Below are 20,277 nucleotides of genomic sequence, written 5' to 3'. Positions count from 1 at the left end.
AAAGGGAGGCGACGGACGGAGGTCGAAAGGGAGGCGACGGACGGAGGTCGAAAGGGAGGCGACCTACTAAAGGTCTATTTATAGGGGTTACTATATATAGGCTAAGTATACGCTATATTACGGCGCTGGTGGAAACTAGTAAATTATAGCTAGTAGATACCAGTGGATTGTGGCGGATAATTGTAGATAGTTTTACACAGTTTTAGACTATTGCTGTTACGTAACTAGAGGATTATATATAACGTTAAGCGGCGCTACCTTCTGTCTCCTTTCCTTTCTCTAGCTTTAGATCCTTATTTATAGACTACTATTTATATAGGCTTGCGCGCCCCTCTTGCTATACTCATGCCTTGATTAACTAAGTCACTAATATTATCCAAAGCTTAACCACCCTTTTTTCCTAAGAAGGAACTTAAATATATTTATAGACTATAAATAGGACAAGGACACAGAAACGGACCTAAAGGACATTACTAAAATAATAAAAATAGAATAGGACCCTAAGAATAGGACAGAATTAAAAGGATATATATAGATTAGAACCCCTGCAGAAACCTACTAGAAATTACTTAACACCCCTACTACTATGCTAAGAAGTGCAGTAGTTAGTAAAGCAGCTATAGGACCCTTAAATACCTCTAATAGTAAAACAGTAACTAACTTAAGCTCCTAGGTGGAGCTTATAGCAGCTAATACTAAAATTAAACGACTTTAAGAGTTGCTTAAAGCTAGATAATACCCTATACCTAGTAATAAGTTATTAGACACCTAGAGACTCGCTATAGTCCTTAAAGCCCTAGCCTAACGTATAGCATTAGTATTATTGTAGTCCGCGAAGGTTGCGGACCCCCTACTACTTATAGACGGAACCGACCCTATATTTAATAACTAGAAGCTTTAATTATAGGATAAGCTTAAAGCTAATACGGACTACTTCCCTACTATTTAGGCTAAAATAGCCTATATCTTTAGCCGTACTGGTAGAGATATATAGACGTACCTATATCCACGATACGCCTAGGACTTAATAAACCCCTTCCTCTCTAGAGAAGAGATAATTGAGTACCTATCTTCTATTTATAAGGACCCCTTTAAGGTATAAAACGCCCGCCTTAATTATAAAAGCCTAAATATAAAAACAATAGAGACTTTTTTGGCCTTCTAAACCCGCTTTCTATACTTAGCTGGCTAGGTATAAATTTCCTAGGAAGATCTACTGCCAGACCTATTTAATAAGCTTACGCTAGACCTACAGCAAGCCGTGTTATTAGTTTTTACTACTATATAGACGCTAAAGGAACTTATAGATTAATGCTTAGTTATTAACTAAGGCCTTTATTAAATTAAGGTACGCGCTAAGGGGTATAAAGCTAGAAACCCTTTAAACTGGACTATAAGTAGTATAAGGACGGCCCGTAGTGCCCTAGTATAACCTATAACACCTATAGCACTAACCGTATAACTTATAGCCAATTAAACGGGAAGCTGTGCAGCTAGTCCTACTATAGGTTTAGTGTATACCTAGCCAATATATAGCGACCCCTATAGATAGGCTCTTAGCAATTAAGGAGCTTGCTTTTTATACGGCTAAAAAAAACTATTTTATAAAAAACTACCTAATAAACACAAAAGCGGATAAGGTTTTATTAATTTAGGAGGATAACGCGGAGTTAGAAAAAGGGGAACTCTAAAAAAACTCCTCTCTGGGATTAAAAGGGATTAATATGTTATATATTAATCTGGGTCAGCTAGTTAATAGAAAAGGCTATACTATCCCTTATACTTTATTCCGTAATAAATATTAAGTTTTAACCTTTACTTTAGCTAACTCTAAAGCAAATACCTTTGCCTTAATAGACACCTAGTATACTGTAAAGCTAGCTAATTTTTTAAATATACTTTTTAAAGAACTACCCAAACTAATTCCTATTTACGGGTATAATAGACAGATAGGGCTACCTATTATAACTATCTTACGGGTTTACCTCCATGTTAATAGACGAAGGTAATATAATATCCCCCTCCTTATTATGGACCTAGGAAGCTATAATATAATCTTAAAAAGAAAATAGCTAGCCTATTTAGGCTTATAGCTTAACGTATAGAGTAAGCGGCTTATCTAGCCTAAAACCTTACCCCTAACCCCTTCCTTTATAAAAGAAATCAGCATTATAATAGAAAACCTTGTATAGCCCTAGATTAATACTATTTACTAGGCAGATGCTATACGTAGGGACTAGGCCTTTAAAAAAAGATATATAGCTTAATCCGTAACGGATCCGTATACTATACCGCCCCTATACTAGCTATATTACGCTACCCACACTAAAGACTTAAAAAGTTAGTAGTAACCTAGCTAAGTTACCTATAAAGGACTTAGGCCCTACGTAGCTATAAAGGAAAGCTAGAAATATTAGACGTTATATAAAACTAACAAATAGGAAAGATAACTTATAGAAAATGGAACGTAAGCTAAGGAAGACTATAAACTCTATACTGTAAAATATAACCTTATAAATATCCGCAAAGAAACCTACGGACCTCTTATCAGTTAATATCTGCTATATTAGTGCCGTAGGATTCTACCAGAACTTAGTTTAGCTTAATACCATTACCTTTATAACCAGCTTATATAAAATTAATTAAAAAATTAAGGAAAAAGAAAGTAAGCTTAGCGGATAAAAAAGCGAGCCTATAGATAAGGAACTAGTAGACTAAAAACTACCCCCCCCTAATACTAGAAATTTAAGGACGTATTCTCTAAGGCAGCGTCTAATATACTCTTACCTTACTATTTATACGACTATAAGATCGAGATTAAGTAAGGTAAGGAGAAAACGCCCTTAGCTATAGCCCCATCTATTAGCAATCTACTGCCGAATTATAGGCTATAAAGCAGTATCTTATAGATAACCTAGATAAGGGCTTTATTAAGCCTAGTAGTTAAGTCCCTTTTGCCTTACTAATTCTCTTTATTAAAAAGCTAAATAAAGGACTCTCTTTCTATATTAACTACTATAAGCTAAACAATATTACCCGCAAAGACCGCTATCCGCTGCCCCTACGTAAAGAGACTTTAGCCTAAATAAATAAAGCTAAGGTCTTTATAAAGCTTAATATCCGCTAGGCATTTTACTAAATTAAAATAAACCCTAGGTTTAAGAACCTTACTATATTTTAGACCTATTACGGAATGTATAAATATATGGTATTTCCTTTTAGACTAACTAGTAGACTAGCTACGTACTAGCGATATATAAACAACGTACTCTTTAACTATTTTAATAACTTTTATACGGCCTACCTAGATAATATTATAATCTACTTTAAGAACGAGTTGGAATACAAGGAGCACGTTTATAAAGTCCTATAATAGCTCTATAAGGCTAGCCTCTAGGCCAATATTAAGAAGTTAGAATTTAGTATTAAGCGTATAAAGTACCTAGGGTTTATTATTAGTATAGACGGAATTAAGGCTAACCCAGAAAAAACGGCTGTAATTAACTAGTGGACACCCCTATGGACTGTAAAGGGGGTATAGTTATTTCTAGGTTTCTATAACTTCTACTAACGCTTTATTAAGAACTATAGCAAAATCGCATAGCCCCTTAACTGCCTTATCTAGAAAGACCAACCCTTCTATTTTAACGCTATATATAGGTAGATATTACGGACCTTATATTAGTAGTAGTAGCACTACTAAGGAGAGATATAAATAGGTTAGTTAAGATAGTACGGAAGGCACTAGAACCGATTAAGCTATAGGATAAAAGGTAGCTAAGTTACGTGGCTAGTTACGTTATAAGTTCGGAATATAGGAACGTAGAAATATAGAAACGTAACGTACCGACATACTAATATACTAACGTACTTAGTATATTTCTTAGGCGCAGTATTTTATATTTAAAGGACCTCAGTCTCTACCTAAATAGTTCTCTTTTTTATAGTAAATCTTAGAATATAATTAGAGTTAATCTATTAGGCAACCTACTCTACTAGTTATATTTATTTATTAACTTAACCTATACCTATATACCTAACCCATTAATAAGTTTACCGTAGTATTTTCTACAAGGCTTTATCACATATCCACCACCACGGTTACAGTAAAAGAAAGTTAAATAATATGGTACCTAAGCAAGCAATAACCACGACGCCATCTACGGCGGCAACTACTTTAGGATTAGGAGGAGATACTAGCATACACAATAACGACTTATAAGTAGTTACAATAAACTAGTTAAGAAGTATTATTAAGTAGAATAACGCTAATAATTAAGCACTACTTTAGCAGATAGCGGATATAAAAAGAGAAAAGATTAAGATGCCGTAAATTAAAAGGTTCTTAGGAGAAAAATATAAGTTAAAGGAATTTCTTATATAGATATAAATAAAGATACTATATAAAGGAACTAAGCTAGCAATACTTAGTAATTAAGTAGCGTATGCAGGATTGTTCTTAATAGGTTAGGTACTAGAATAGTTTAAACCATATCTTACAGAGATATAAGCTAATAGGTTAGCCACTATTAATTTAAAAGCGCGGTATATGTTTTTAAGCTAAGATAGATTTGCTAGTAGGCTTATATAGATATACGAAGATCTAGAATTAATAGTAACGATAAAAGGAAAGCTTTTTAACTTACGTAAAAGGGATTAGTAATAGATTATATAATATAGTTCTAAATATTAGTAGTATAGACTAAATGGAACCAGAAAGCGTTAATAGCTTAATATTAAAGGGGATTAAAGACCAAGGTTTAAAATATAATAATACCTATAGAAGACCTAAGTAATATAAGAGAATTAATCAAATAAGCTATTAAGATTAATAACTAGCTATACTAGAGCAATGGGAAATATAGAACGTATTAGGGACCAGCGTATATAAGAAAGACATACTAATAAGAGTTTAGACTATAGTATAGCGCAGAGCTAATAGACCTAAGTAATACTAAAGAATATAAAAATAGACGACTATAGAAACCTAGAGGATAAGGTTTAAGGGGCAGAGGCTAAACTAGGGATCTTATTAGTAAAAGATATTTAAGCAGACTCTATAGCAAGAAAAGTGGTATAAAGAAGGAGCTTATATAAACTGTGGAAAATAGGGTTATTTTGCCAGAGACTATAAAAGTAGTTAGAGTAACTATATAGTAAAGGGGAAAAAATCACTTAGCGATATATATATATAGGGACGATAATATGCTATAAGGAATAAAAGAATATTTAACTAAAAGTTTTGCGTTTTATTATAATAACGTATACTACGTTTATAAGGACGCTAAGGATAACGTAAGCTATTAGCTATAAGAGCCTAAGTTAAAAGGACTCTGGGGCATAAGAGAGTTAGATAAAAAAAAAACTAAATTAACTCTATAAACTAGATTCGGACTAAGACAGTATAGCTAACTAGTAGTTAGCGGAGAAGTACCTCGCGTACTAGTTCCACTAAGCTATAGAATCTAAGGATTAAGGTAATTAGACTATAAGCAGCGACAGCAAGATAAGGGCGACCAACTAGGAGTGTATAAAGCTTAAGTACGCAATAGAGGTATAGGTTAAATCTATAGAAACCGGATTAACAATAGGGATTAAGACTCTATTAGATATAATGTCTATTACTTTACAAGATATAAGAGAAGTAGGATAATAAGCTACTTTGGCACTTAGTAAAGGTAAAAGGCTATAGGCTTAAGATTCTTAAGAAGAGATAAGAGACGCTTAAGATTCCTAAGACGGGATAAAATGAGCTTAAGGACCTATAATAAATAAGAATTAACGGAGTAGAGTATAGGCTTAGTTTAAAGATATATAAATAAGTACGGGACGACAATTCCTAACGGTATAAGATTTTTTAAAAAGAGATAAGTAAGATCTAAGAATCTTAAGATAAGATAAGGGCACTATAAAAGTTAAATAGACCAAAGTAGGGGTATAACTTAAAAAGGAGTTAGAAGCACCTATATTAGGTAAATAAGATATTTAGCTTTAGAGTTAAATAGTTAATACTAGAATTATAAAATTTAAGGATCTAAAGGATTTAATGGCTAGACGTAAACTAGGAGAAGACTAGAAAGGATTTAAGAATTAAATAAAAGTGTAGTAAAAATAGCGAGGATACTACGAACTAAAGATACTAGATAAGCTAAAGATAGCCTTAAGAAAAGTTACTAATAGGCCTAAGATAGGCACGCTAAGAGTAAAATACCTTAATAAACTAGAATAAGAAGAGAACCTAGAAGTTTTAACTAGATTTAAAAAACGGTATATAAAAGGCTGTTATAAAGCAGTGATAATAAGATATTTCCTTATAAATAAATTATATACGCTTACGGAACTATATTAAAGGCGATATAGGTAGTAATATAATAATAGTTAGGAAGATTTTTACCTATAGCTAAACTAAAGAGTTATTTAAAATTAAGTAATTATAGAAAGACGTATAAGTTATATTAAAGGAGCATTAATTATAATATTAAAAAACCTAGAGGAAGGATTAGAGGACTAAAGATAAGAAAGATAGATTTTAGTACCTATAAATAAGAGACTAATATTTAGATTAGCTAGATAGAGGTTTAAACTTAAGAGCGAAAATAAGCTAAGAGTTAACCTAAAGCACCTAGCGTATTATATATTAGTATATATTATATATATAAATAATATATACAATATATATAAACCCCTAAAAAAAGAATTAGAAGTACCTAATTAGGATATATTAGGCGCTAGATAAGCAATAGTATAAAAATACTAAGTATATATATAGCTGGTATTTAGTAGGAGTTTAAAAATAGCCCACCACACATGCAACCTTACTAAAAGGTAGCGCCACACTCCAAAACTTACGCATACCCATCTTACCATCAAAAACAATCGATTTTCCGACTTTCAAGACCTAATTCCTACTGCCTAGCGAGCTAGAGGTGGATTTATTTGTCGTTTTACCCCCTTTCCCCCAACAGAAAATTCTTCTTAGGGGTGGTCCTAGCTTGTAAGCGAGGCACGGACAGGAACACTAAAACTACTACTACTACTACCACTACTAATACTAGGGGTCTAGTATTACTACTACCTTTAAACCTAATCTCCCCAGAAATCCTCTAGTAGGATTAGTAAGGAAAAAGGGTATAAGGATAGTAAAAACTAGAAAACTCCCCCTATAAGATGCCAAGGCCTACTAGGCCTAAAAAGAAACCTCCTATAGAGATAAGTGACGACAACGAGTCTATAGGCGAAACCCCCATAGAAAGAAATGATAATAGATTTCTATTTTCATCTTCTTTTCTTTCTCCTCCCAGCTTATCTAAGAAGGGAGAAAAAAGAGAATATCCTCAAACTTCTCCTGAAAAAGAAAACCAAAAACCTGCAAAAAAGGAACTAATAACTACTACGGATGGCACACCTAGTACACCTATACCTTTTCCTCCCCTTTCTCCAGAACAATACCTATAAAAAGCTCTAGAAAGCCTAACCCAGGCATATAAAGGGCTAGAAGAAGAAGAAAAAAAAGAATAAGTTAAACAGCTAGAGGACTATACAAGGAGTATCCTAGCAGGAGAAAATCCCTTTATAAAAGGAAAAAAAAAAGAAAAAGATGTCCTAAAAGGGCTAGTAGAAGAAGTAAGGGCTCTCCGTAAGGAGGTAGCCCCTACTAAGAAAACTTACGCAGAAAGACTAAGGAAGAACCTCCCTTCCTCGTCCTCTCTACCCTCCTCACTACCACCTCCTTCTAGTAGGAGCCCTCCTACTTCTACTAGAAGTAAGAAAAAGCAGTTATAAGAAAGGAAGCTAGTCCTAATTACAGACGAAAAGGACTAACCTTTAGATATCTTCTTGATACGAAACAAAGGCAATTAACTATTTGCATTAAAACTGCAAGTATAAAAACTAGTACTAGCGTCTATAGCTAGAACTAGAGGAAAACAAAATATTCTCCTTACTACTACAGAGGAGTATAATGCAGATTTCCTAGTTAAATATAAGGAGATCTGGCATAACTGCTTTACCTTCTAAAGAGAACAAAAACTAGAACTATGGGTTTAAGTTATAGCCCATGGGGTTCCTACCCTACCTTTCCTAGGAGAAGGAGGCTCTAAGCTTCTAAAAGAAGAGATTGAGACCTTTAATCCTATAAAGATATAAGGACTACCTAGATAGATCTTATCTAGTGAAAAAAGACACAATCTATAGACCAGATTTGGCTCTATAGTTTTTACTATAGAGAACGAAGAAAAAAGACAAGAAATCCTTAAGCAAAAAGAGATATTAATTGCAGGTACAGCTACTAAGGTAGTAAAATACCTCAAAGTCTCTCCTACTACGCAGTGCACGAGCTGCCAAAAATTTGGCCATATAGGAGANAGGTGCTCTACTAGGGCCTGCAGATACTNTGCGGCTGCANATTTATCTAAAGACNATTCCTGTTCTACCTGTATAATAACAGGCAAGCCTTGCNAGCATACCACCCCTCTTTGNATTAATTGTAAAGAAAAACACTTTGCTAATAGTAAAGACTGCGAGACTCTTAAAGCTGCTAAACTAGTACGNGAAGGAGATTCTATNGAAGAATAAAANAGATAGGATTCTAGAAGGAGGCANCTNCTNCTAGACTCTTAAAAAGATATTAGAGAGCAAAAGAACAGAAATAAATTGCAAAAGGACAGGGACAGGGGTTAGGATTTCTTATAGTTTTTCTTACCATTTTCTCATTCCCTAGTAGTTGTAGTATCTTAGTGCTTTACTAGGAAACTATAAACTACTAGGATATAGCTACTAGTACATATTAAGCTGCCTAGAAAGGATTTATGTATATAGAACTATAGCGCTATAGCCCAAGGCTGCATGCGCAGTATTGTACGTAGTATAATACAATGGATAAAAAAAAAAGGAGTTTAAAAGTTAAATAACTTAATACTTTAATTAAGAAGATTCCTTACGGAAGAATGCTTAGATAAATAATAGTAGTAGGAATGCCTAGAGAATACGTGTCTATTATTACGGCACTAACCTAACGCATACTGTTTCATACTATCTTATACTATTTCCTACTGTTAGCTAGCCTACCACTAGTGACTTAGCGGCTAGCCCTACTATTTGTATATAATACCCCCTTTCTACCTTCTTCCCCTCTTTATACTATAACGTAGTTATTTAGTCTACTTTATTACAGCACTGTGACAGTTTATAGTATCTTTAATTTACGCCCTATCGCGATTACTAATTCCTTATACCCTAGAGCAATCGCGACCTATATACGCCTCTGCTGAAACTAATACGTCACTAGTATAGTCCTAGAATAATCCTTAGTTTTTACCTAGCGCCTAAATAGGCGATACTAATGACGCCGAAATGGCCGAAACCTAAAACCCCTATAACGTTTTTGTAGACCTCTTTATAGAGATATACCCTAATATCGCGTAGATAATCTACCACTCCCCACTATACCCTAAGACCTTTAAGCCTAGCAAAGCTTATCTTACCCTTATTAACTATACTAACAAGTTCCTTAATAATATTAAAGTAGGACTATAGTGTATATATAACACAAACACCGCTAACAAGAAAGCTAACGAAAACCTTAGTGCCTTTATCGCTTTTTAGATAGGAACTATTAACTTTTAAGTAAAGACTATTGCCGTTCTAAAACAATTAACCCCTATAATAATAGTAGCAACCTAGTAAAAAAAACGGAGATCTAAAGACCCGCTAATATTTAGCGGAAAAGGCACCCCGCTAGAATAATAAGCTAATTTTAAGACCTAGTATATTAAGATTAAGGGAGTCTTCAACCGGGACTAGGACTACTTTAATACAGTTTAGTCCTAGATCCTTTATATCTTAAATATACTAAAGGACAAGGCTTATAAGTTTATTAAGTAGGGCCTAAAGCTTATATATAAGAACCTAAATAATATATCTGCGTGGAAATGGCCTATTAAGGAAGATATGCTTAAAGACCTTACTGCCTACTATAAGGTCCTTAATATAACCTAGGTTGTAAAGAATAAGCTTAACTATTTTCCTTAGGGCGAGCGTAATTACTAGTCCTAGAAGGGAGAGCTTAATAAGCTAATAGTCCGCGCTAAGAAGATAGATAAATAGAAGGTGGACCTACTCTAAAAGTTTATCTCTCCGAAGATAGAAGAGCTGGTACTTAGACTTGCCTATAAAATTAATAATAGTGACTATATAGGTTAGAGTAAGCAGATAGATATATTTACTAAGAACTTTATAAACTATATACACTAAGCCAACCTTAAGAAGAACGCTAACTACCGCCTACCTACCTAAGCCCCTGCCCCTATATTAACCCTAACCCTAGTAGTAACTAGAGAACCTATAGACCTTAATAGAATTTTAGATACGGAGTGTAAGCGCCACTTTAATAATAGATTATACTTTACCTATAGCCTACCTAGATACTAAAAGGACGCCTATAACCCCGCTAAGATAGTAAACTTAGTTTTAATGCTACCCTATTAAATAATATAAACTAATAACCGCGGATACGGCAACCATAGAGTCCATTATAGACGCGGCGACTGCGGAACCTATTATGGCCATAGCGGACGACCCCCCCCCTTTAACCCTACGGCTTAGTTACTCTAAACTATACCCTATATAGGAGCCTAACCCGTTAACAACGCCTAGTATTAGTGACTTCGCGCTAGCGAATATAAACACGGCCATGTTGTTAGTAAGGTATTGTCTTCCTATACCCCGACTAAGACTAAGACTAATACTACCAGCTAGATAGATACTAGACCGCCCTACTAAAACAGCCTTATACCCTAGTTGTTAAAAGGTAAACCTTTAAACTAAGTTACGTCTAAGAGTCTAAACTATATAAGAAGGAAGACGAGAAGATTAGGTCCCTATTACTAGATTAATTAATCCTTTTTATTAGTAAGCTGCTACTTAATCTTAGATTAGTAAACAGTAATAAGAAATTAATTCTTATCTAAACCTAACTCTCCTTATTACGTAACCTATACCCCTAAGTTTATATTAATATAATAAGCCTAGTAGACTCCGGTAGTCCTATAATAGCTTTTACTAATATAGAGTCTATTATAAGAAAGTATAATATTATAACTAAGAAGCTGCTAGTACCTAGGCCACTACGCCTTACAAATAGCATCCCATCTTTACTCGTTATAGACTACTTCACCACCTAAATATCAATCGGCCTTTATACTAAAGCCATGCTCTTTTTTATTACTAAACTCTCGCCTACTACCCTAATTATCCTAGGTATGCCCTAGCTTTAGAAGTATAAGCCCTGTCTTAGCTTTAGGAAACTTAAGATCCGCTTTAACTTAGACTACTACTCTAGGTATTACCTCCCGTAGGGGATAACCGACGGTAATAAGGACGCCCTATATAGATACTTAGCACTACTAAGCCTAGTGCCTAGGACTATATATAAAACCCTAATAGTAGAAGACGTTCCTAATAAAGGGGAGCCTATATAACTATAAAGAAACGAGATAGTAGAAGACTAGACTACCCTAGTACTTAAGACTAAAATAATGGGCTAGCTAGCCCTACCAAGACTAAGAAAAAAGATCCGCTTCGCGCTACTACTATTAAGAATCCAACTTTAACCTAGGCACTATTTAAACCCTAGCCGCCTAGCCTAATACCTAAAACTAAGCTATATGCTATATACGCACACTATAGCTCGCGTTATAGTAAGGACTGGCTATAGAACTACTAAGACCTAGATAATAGAAACCGCGCCACTGTAACGCCTAACCTTATACCTATCTCCCGCGCGTACCATATAAAGCCACCGCCTTATTTCCGCCCCCCTAGGCCAACTAAACTATACTAGCCTAGCTATAGCACTGGAGAACCAGATATGCCCTAACCTAAATAATATTAAATGCACTTATACTATTAATTTCACCTAATTCTATAAATAAAAAGACGTAAAGATAATAAGGATCTATATAGCGGAGCTAGTAGAACTAGTTAAATAAGATAAGCACTAATAGCTGCTTAGAGAATTACCTATAGGCCTAATAGAAGTACTAAACCTATTAAAAAGGTCTTTCTGCTGGCTAGTAGAAGGCGACTATATAATAAAGGAAGCCCGTAAAGTGCTCCCCCCCCTATTTCTATAACTTTCTTAAGATAAACCTAAAAACTAAACCTAAGCTTTTATGTCGGAAGATAGTTAATACTAATATTAAAAATTTCCTAAAAGGCAAACCAGGATTAACCTATAAAGATATTTTACAACGCCTATTAAAGGAGTTTTATAAATATATTAAGCATTTCCTTCCTAAAAACGTAGATAAGCTGCCCCCTTACTAACTATAGGACTATAAAATTAAGATTATCCCTAGAAACTAGGCCCCATACTATAAAAATAGACCACTCTTACCTGCTAAACTTAGGTGTATAAAGAAGTAGATTGATAAGATGCTGGATAAGGGTTTTATCCGCGAATTAACCTTACTAGCTACTATACCACTCCTCCTTGCTACTAAGCCCGGCGGTAGTATATAAATCTACTATAACTACTAAGGCCTAAACATAGTTACTATTAAGAATTAGTACCCACTACTACTAATCCGTAAGACACTTAACGTACTTTATAGTGCTAAGTACTTTACTAAACTTAATATAATTGCTACGTTTAACTAGATCCGGATTATAAAGGGCTATAAGTAGCTTATAGCATTTATTACCCAGTTCGGACTCTATAAGATACTAGTTACACTATTTAGCCTCTATAACGCACCCGCTACGTTCTAAAACTATATTAACTATATCCTATATAACGCCCTTAATAACTACTACACTACCTACCATAATAACGTCCTTATCTTTTCTAAAACACACGCTGAGCATACTAAGTATATAAATAAAGTCATCTAAAGACTTAGTAATGCTGGACTTTAGATTAATATTAATAAGTTTAGGTTCTACTCTACTAAAACAAAATACCTTGGCTTAATTATCTTAACTAATGGTATAACTATAGACCCTAAAAAGGTACAGGCCTTATAGGAATAAAAAGACCTAATATTAATTAAAGAACTATAACAATTTCTTAGCTTCGCGAACTTCTACTAACAATTTATCTAAGGCTACTCTNNTATCGCTANACCTATAANAAAACTCCTAAANAAGGATATTAGATNGCNATAGGGACTAGAANAAGCTANANNGTTTAANGCCCTTAAAGGAGCCTTTACTTTAGCACTAGTATTAGCATACTATAACTATATAAAGAAAACAGTAGTAGAGATAGATATATTAAATTAGGCTTCCAGCGAAGTCCTTTCCCAATATAATAATAATAGAAAATTAAGACCGGTTGTATTCTTTTCCGTAAAATACTCTATGCTAGAGTATAACTATAAGATCTATAATAAAGAACTCTTAGCTATTGTTAAGGCTTTAAAGGAATAGCGTCCTAAGCTGCAAGGGACTAAGGAGCTATTTAAAATTATTACCGACTATAAGAACCTATAGACGTTTATAATTACTAAGCAGCTAAATTAGCGCTAAGTCTAGTAGGTAGAGTTCCTTTTATAGTTTAACTTTATAATTATATATAGACCTAGCAGCAAAGCCACGCTCCCTAACGCCCTAAGCTGGCTACTAGGAATAAGGCCTAAGGACGCCAATAATAAACGCCTCCGCCACTAAGCCTAAGTCGTTATACTACCCTAAAAAGTTAACCCTATAATCTTAAAAGAATTACTATATAAGTCCCGTAATTATAATAACGTAGAGTTTATAGCCGCTCTAGACCCTAAAATAGCTAAAAAGTTACTAAATAAGTTAATCTAGCTGGGATACCAGAAGAATAAACTCGTAAGAAATATAGTAGCGGCCCTATATAATTAGAAAGCTCGCTATTAGCTAAAGAAGATTAGGAAATTACTTTATTATAATAAGTTAGAATATAGTATCGTTAATAAATAGATCTACTTCCGCTAATGTCTTTTTGTCCCTAACGCCCTAGACCTCCGCCTAGAAGTTACCCATTACTCTTATAGTAGTGGCCCCGCTAGTTACCCTAGCTAAATTAAAACTCTTAACCTCTTAAACTAAATATACTAGTAGCTAGAAATCTCCTAGTTTATAACTACCTTCGTTAAAGACTATGCCCTATACTTTCGCACTAAGACCCCCCGTTTTACCCCGCCCAGTTTTTTAAAACTACTAAAATTACCCGCCTACCCGTAAACCGATATCTTAATTAACTATATTATAACGCTGCTAGTATACTAACGCTATGGTAAGGTATATAAATATATCCTTATTATTATAGACCGCTTAACTAAAATACGATACCTTGTTTTAGTAATAGGACTCTTAATAGAGAAGCTAGTTAATAGCTTTATTAATAATGTATATAAGCTCTATAGTGCACTAAGCATAATTATCTCTAACTGCGGTATATAATTTATTAGCGACTTCTGGCGACGACTAAGTAAACGCCTTAAGACAATTTTGCGACTAAGCTTAGCCTAGTACCTAGAAACGGACGGCTAAACTAAAATTATTAACGCTGCCGTAAATAAATACCTTTATGCTTTTGTTAGCTTTATATAAGATAACTAGGTTAACTACCTACTACTTACTAAGTTTGCTATAAATAACTAAGTTAATAAGAGTATAGGCATCTCCCCATTTTTTGCAAACTATAGCTTTAACCCTTACCTCGGAATTAAGCCTATTAGCCCCTACCTACTAATACTATTAGTATAAGTAAAGAAGGAGTTCTTTTACGTAGACTCTGTGGCCAACCGCTTTAAGTAGATATTAATATAGCTTAAGGCTCTAGCCCGGATTTTATAGTAACGCTATAAAGATAATACTAATACCTATAGGGACGAGAACACGTTATTCTATAAAGGCGATATAGTTATAATTAGCTTAGAAAATATAAAGATAAATAGACTTAAGAAGAAATGGGACGATAAATAGGACGGCCTATACCCCGTACTCGCAGTATACTAAAGGACAGTTATAGTAAACCTCCTAGACTATATCTAAGTAAATAAATCCTTTTATATATCTAAGGTTCGCCTCTAGGCTACTAAAGAAATCCCTGGCTAAGTAAATATTAATACTATAAAGCGCCGTAATATATAAGGACGAGTAGTAAAGAGAGATAATAACGGTAACATAGAAGATAAATGGGAGTTTAAGAAAATCCTTAATATATATAACGAAGACCCCTAGGGCCTAACTTATAAGATTAAATAGAAATATTATAAGGATATAACCTAGCAGCTAGAGGAAGACCTAAAGGGTTGCGAATAAGCTATATAGCGCTTCTATAAGCAATACCCTAAAAAGCTAGTATTAGGCTATAGAGACGCACTGGCCGTAACCGGCTTAGCGTAGGCGAGGCGCAGGCGAGGCGCCTATAAAACGTAATCGCCCCGCACCAGAGAATAGCAGAATTTAGTTCTATAGTTCTACTTCATTAAGAACCAGATACCTATTGCATTCCGCTACTATTATTACGTTACTATATGCCTTAAGGACCTTAGCGTCCTAACAGTACTAAATTCTTATCCCTTTTTAGGGGTAGTGGCCCGACAANANAGCGGTCTNCTAAGGCCACGACTACNTAGNNGCAACCCTCTGTNAAGAAGACNACCTATATTTATTAACTATATTATAGCCTATTAACCTAATGGCGAGACGCGGGCGTACTAGCGTAGTGCGTACTACTAAGCCTAGGGATTAGCCCTAGGATAATATAGGCAAACCTACATCGTTCTAGACAGAACTGGAAGCTACAAATAAAGGGGATATATAGGAAGAAATACAACGGCTAGAAAACAAGAAGCTATAACTCCTAGAGTAAAGAAAACTATACTCGCTTAGGGAAGAGGTGGAAGTAATAAGACGGCGTTAACGCGGTAAGGTAACGTCGACTCCCGTTCCTAACCCAGATCTATAACCTTAAACTATCCTATTAGAGTACTTAGATGGTAGCTAGATGCGTCCGAACCTTAAGCGGAAGGCTACTAATATAATAGGCGCTCCGTTAAAATGGGCCGTTAAAATAGAGAAGATTGCTCCGTATTATGGTAAGACCATATAAGAGCACTAAGACTTCCGCGACAGCTTAAAGCTGGCGTTCCGCCTAGAGCACAACGGCTTCGCGGATAAGGATACTAAAGTCGCGTTTACTATGTAATATATAAAGGGGACTAACCGAACCCTTTAGCTGTAGTATAAAGATAACCACCTAGATATATAGTTCACCTAGGAGGAGCTAATAGAATTCCTAATTAACTAAATCAAAAGTCCTATTAATTAAGAACTCTATATAGCCCTAATATATGCGAGGGCAATGTAACGAACTAATTAACCTATAAATGAGTTTGTTGCTTACCTAACCTCCTTAAAAGTATAAATTAATCCTCTCTATAATGCAAAGCATCTAATAATACACCTATTCGCGAAGCTACGGCTAGAGCTACGGCTTGCGGTTACTAACTATTAGGAGTTTCTATAAACTTAAAATTAGCTAGTTTCCCTAGCTGCCCTATTAGAGGAAAACTAGAAGAGCGCAAGCGCCCTATAGGCTAGAAGCAATAGGCGCGCCATAAGCTTAAATATAAAGACCACCCTATTAGGTAACTTAGAGAAAGTGGACTCTAAAACCACCGCTAGCAACGCGATAGCGGGGCGAAGTAGTATCACCGAGGGTTTAACCTAACCCAAGGGGAACTGTAAAAATTGTGGTAAGCCAGGATATTAGTGGCGATAGTGCCCAAAGCCATAACAGTACTAGCCGCAGTTAAGCAGCGTAAACGCTATCTTAACATTAGGAAAAGGTAGGCGCCCTTAGAGCCCCTTACACCCGTAGGGCGTAAGCTATTATTAGATTATAAGGAAGCTATTACTGTTTTAGGAGAAGTCCTATTTAAGCAAACCTAGAAGGAGACCTTAGTAATACTTAATCTTGGCGCCGAAGTAAATATAATTAATTAGTAATTTATAATAGAGTATAACTTTAAAACACTAGATATAGAATTACTTACCCACTCCTAGTTAAATAAAACTTAGGTATATTGCTATAAAGCCTATAAGGTACTATTAAGAATAAAGGACAGCTAGGGTAGGATAAGGGAAGTAACCCTTATCTACTATAGAATGGCTAACGCATCCCCTATTATTACCCTAGGTATGCTAGGGTTAAAGAAGGCCTAACTTCTTATTAACTATAAGGCGAAGGCGTGGCGATAGAAGCTAAATGGCTTATCCCTATTGCTATAAACCTCTAAGGGTTTCGCGGAGTCTCTCTAGAGGGAATCTAGGGTCTTCGCTCTAGTGATTGCTGGATTAATGCCTAGCAAATAAAATAACGGCAGCTTGCTAGTCTTTTCCCCATAGTTAAAAGAAGCTAGCAATGTCTTCTTATATAAGGAAGTAGGAAAGCTACCCTAATACTACTAGGGCGACTATGCTATTGACCTAGAAGAGGGATAGGAGGTCCTATATAGACCGCTCTATAACCTTTTAGTTAAGGAGCTAAAGGTACTAAGGGAGTACTTAAACAACGCCTTAGCTAAAGGCTGGATCCGACTAAGTACTAGTCCTATAGGGGTACCTATCCTATTTATACCTAAAAAAGATAGGAAGCTGTAGCTCTGTGTAAACTATAGAGACCTTAATAAGGTGATAATTAAGAATTGTCTTATATTACTATTAATTAGTAAGACCTTGGACCGCTTAGTAGGTTTTAAGATCTTTACTAAGTTGGACCTAACAAATGCGTACTACCGCCTTTGTATCCGTTAGGACGACAAGTAGAAGACGGCGTTCCGCACGCGTTACGGCCACTTTAAGTATTTAGTTTTACCTTTTAGGCTAATTAACGGACTAGCGACCTTTTAGGGCTATATTAATCGGGCCTTATTAGGATTAGTAGACGTCTTCTATATGGTCTACCTTAATAATATTTTAATTTTCTTTAAAAATCTAGAGGAACACTAGCGCTATATACTAGAAGTGCTACGTAGGTTATAGTAATATTAACTATATGCAAACCTTAAAAAGTGCAGGTTTGGTGTATAAGAGGTTAAGTTCCTAGGATATATTATTAGTCCTAAAGGCGTAGCGATGGATCCTAGCTGGGTAGAAGCTATTACTAAGTGGGAGAGCCCTTAATCCTATAGGGATATCTAGGTCTTCTTAGGTTTTGTTAACTTCTATTACCAGTTTATCTATAAGTACTCTGCTATTACGAAGCCTATTACTAATCTCCTTAAGAAAGTAAAGAACGGCTGTAAAGCTAGGCCTTTTAGTTAGCCCAAAGAGGCGGAGTAGGCAATATGCTGGCTCTGCGACGCCTTTATAACGGCGCCGCTTCTGTAACACTATATGCCGGGTTTACTAACTTAGTTAGAGACTAATGCCTTTATGCAAGGCCTAGCAGCAATTATATTATAGCTGTTTAAAGATAGCCTTTGGCATCTAATAGCCTTCTGGTCTAGGAAGCTTTTGCTAGTAGAGCGTAATTATAAGACCTATAATTAGGAGCTACTAGCTATTGTAGAGGCTTTTAAGTATTAGAGACACTATATTAAGGGGCTATTAAGCTATTTAGAAGTGCTTATAGATTATAATAATCTAAAGGGTTTTATAAAAGTAAAAGCCCTTAATGGATAGTAAGCCAGATAGGCTATAGCATTAGCTGCCTATGACTTTGTTATTAAGCATAGGGTGGGAAAAATAAACCCCGTAGACGCGCTATTGAGGCGACCCCTAGGCGTAGGGGGTCCGCTAAAAGAAGACACTATGCTACTATTGCTTTAAAGGACTTTAGGAATGTAGGGCCACTAACCTAAGGTGAAAGTCCTATTAGGTATATAAGAAAGCGAGCCTTTTATAGAGGTGTCGTTTCTACGGCTATAAGCTGGCGACCCGACAGTGGTACGCCTGGGCTATATAGTATTACGGTTTAACTAGGCAACCTATATATATGCCGTTAAGTAGCGCGTAATAAGGACCTAGGTTAGAGAAGTAAGTACTTAAGAGAGTGCTTATAAGTCTAGTACGGAAACAGTTGTTAAGCTTATTAAAGGACTTTAGACTAAAGATGACTTTATATTGCAAAAGCGTAGCGATAGTATAGATACTGCGAGACGCCGTTAACGCGCCCGCTTAAAGCCAGTATGGCAGTTTAATTCCGCTAGACTACTTTATTACCGCGGGAGGCTATACGTGCCCCTAGACCTAGTAGTTTATATAGAACTCCTATAGATCCACCACGATAATGCCCTAGCTGGGCACTTTGGTAAGAAAAAGACTCTAGATCTACTCTTGTGTAAGTACTACTAGCTTAATATAAATGCGGATGTTGTAAACTATATCTCTACCTATAATTTATGCCAACGTATATGTGTGTCTTAATATTGCCCTTACGGCGAGCTCTAAGCGCTGCCTTGCCCAGACTAGCCGTGGCAAAAGATTACGATAAACTTTATTATAGGCCTACCGCCTAGCAAACGAGGCGATAAGGTGTATGACGTAATATATATAATAGTCGACCGCTATACTAAGATGGCCTTGTATCTGCCTATAGTAAAAACTATTACTATAACCGAACTTGCGGATCTCTTCTTTAACGAAGTAGTACGCCGTTTTGGAGCCCCTAGGGGGATTGTATTTAATTATAGTAGTATTTTCACTAGTGAGTTCTAGTTGGAGCTATACTTTACTGCGAAGATAAAACGTAGACTAAGTATAGCCTTTTACCCGCAAATAGACGGGTAAACAAAACGCCAGAACTAAACCCTAGAGTATTACCTCCGTGTATTCTATAACAAAAAGTAGAGTAACTAGGCAGGCCTTTTATTGCTAGCCGAATTTGCCTATAATAATGCTAAATATAGCATGATAGGTATAAGCCCGTTCTATGCCTGCTATAGGTTTTACCCGCGTTTAGAATATAAGGTTAAGGCAGACAATAGTAGTTCTATTCTAGCCGCCTCTAAGAGGATTAAAAGGATATCCCTTAAACGCGAAGCGTTGGCGAAATGCTAGGAATACGCTGCCGAGGCGCAGGCGAAATACTATAATTGTTATTACTAACTATAGGCATACAAAGTAGGGGATCTAGTCTTACTATTAACTAAGAACCTTAAACTAAAAAGGCCAAGTAAGAAACTTATAGCACGCTTTATTAGACCTTTTAGTATAGCCGAACTAGTTAGAAAGTAAGTATACTAACTATATCTACCTACGTCTTACTATATCTACCTAGTGTTCTATATTAGCTTG

At 35.5% G+C, this 20,277-nt stretch overlaps 1 protein-coding gene across 1 annotated transcript; it reads left to right on the top strand.

The window, feature by feature from the left end:
- Window positions 1–8,202: 8,202 nt before the first annotated feature.
- K441DRAFT_744177 (uncharacterized protein) lies at window positions 8,203–8,523 on the top strand (the record flags this gene model as incomplete). Its single annotated transcript, XM_067654419.1, has 1 exon — window positions 8,203–8,523. A coding segment is annotated over one exon (321 nt), but the record flags the coding sequence as incomplete, so codon positions are not given.
- Window positions 8,524–20,277: the final 11,754 nt, after the last annotated feature.

The sequence above is a fragment of the Cenococcum geophilum genome, assembly GCF_001692895.1.
Source record: "Cenococcum geophilum 1.58 unplaced genomic scaffold K441scaffold_98, whole genome shotgun sequence".
Classification (NCBI taxonomy): Eukaryota; Fungi; Ascomycota; class Dothideomycetes; order Gloniales; family Gloniaceae; genus Cenococcum; species Cenococcum geophilum.
The sequence above is the reverse complement of the archived record's forward strand: the minus strand, read 5'-3'. Positions and strand labels throughout refer to the sequence as shown.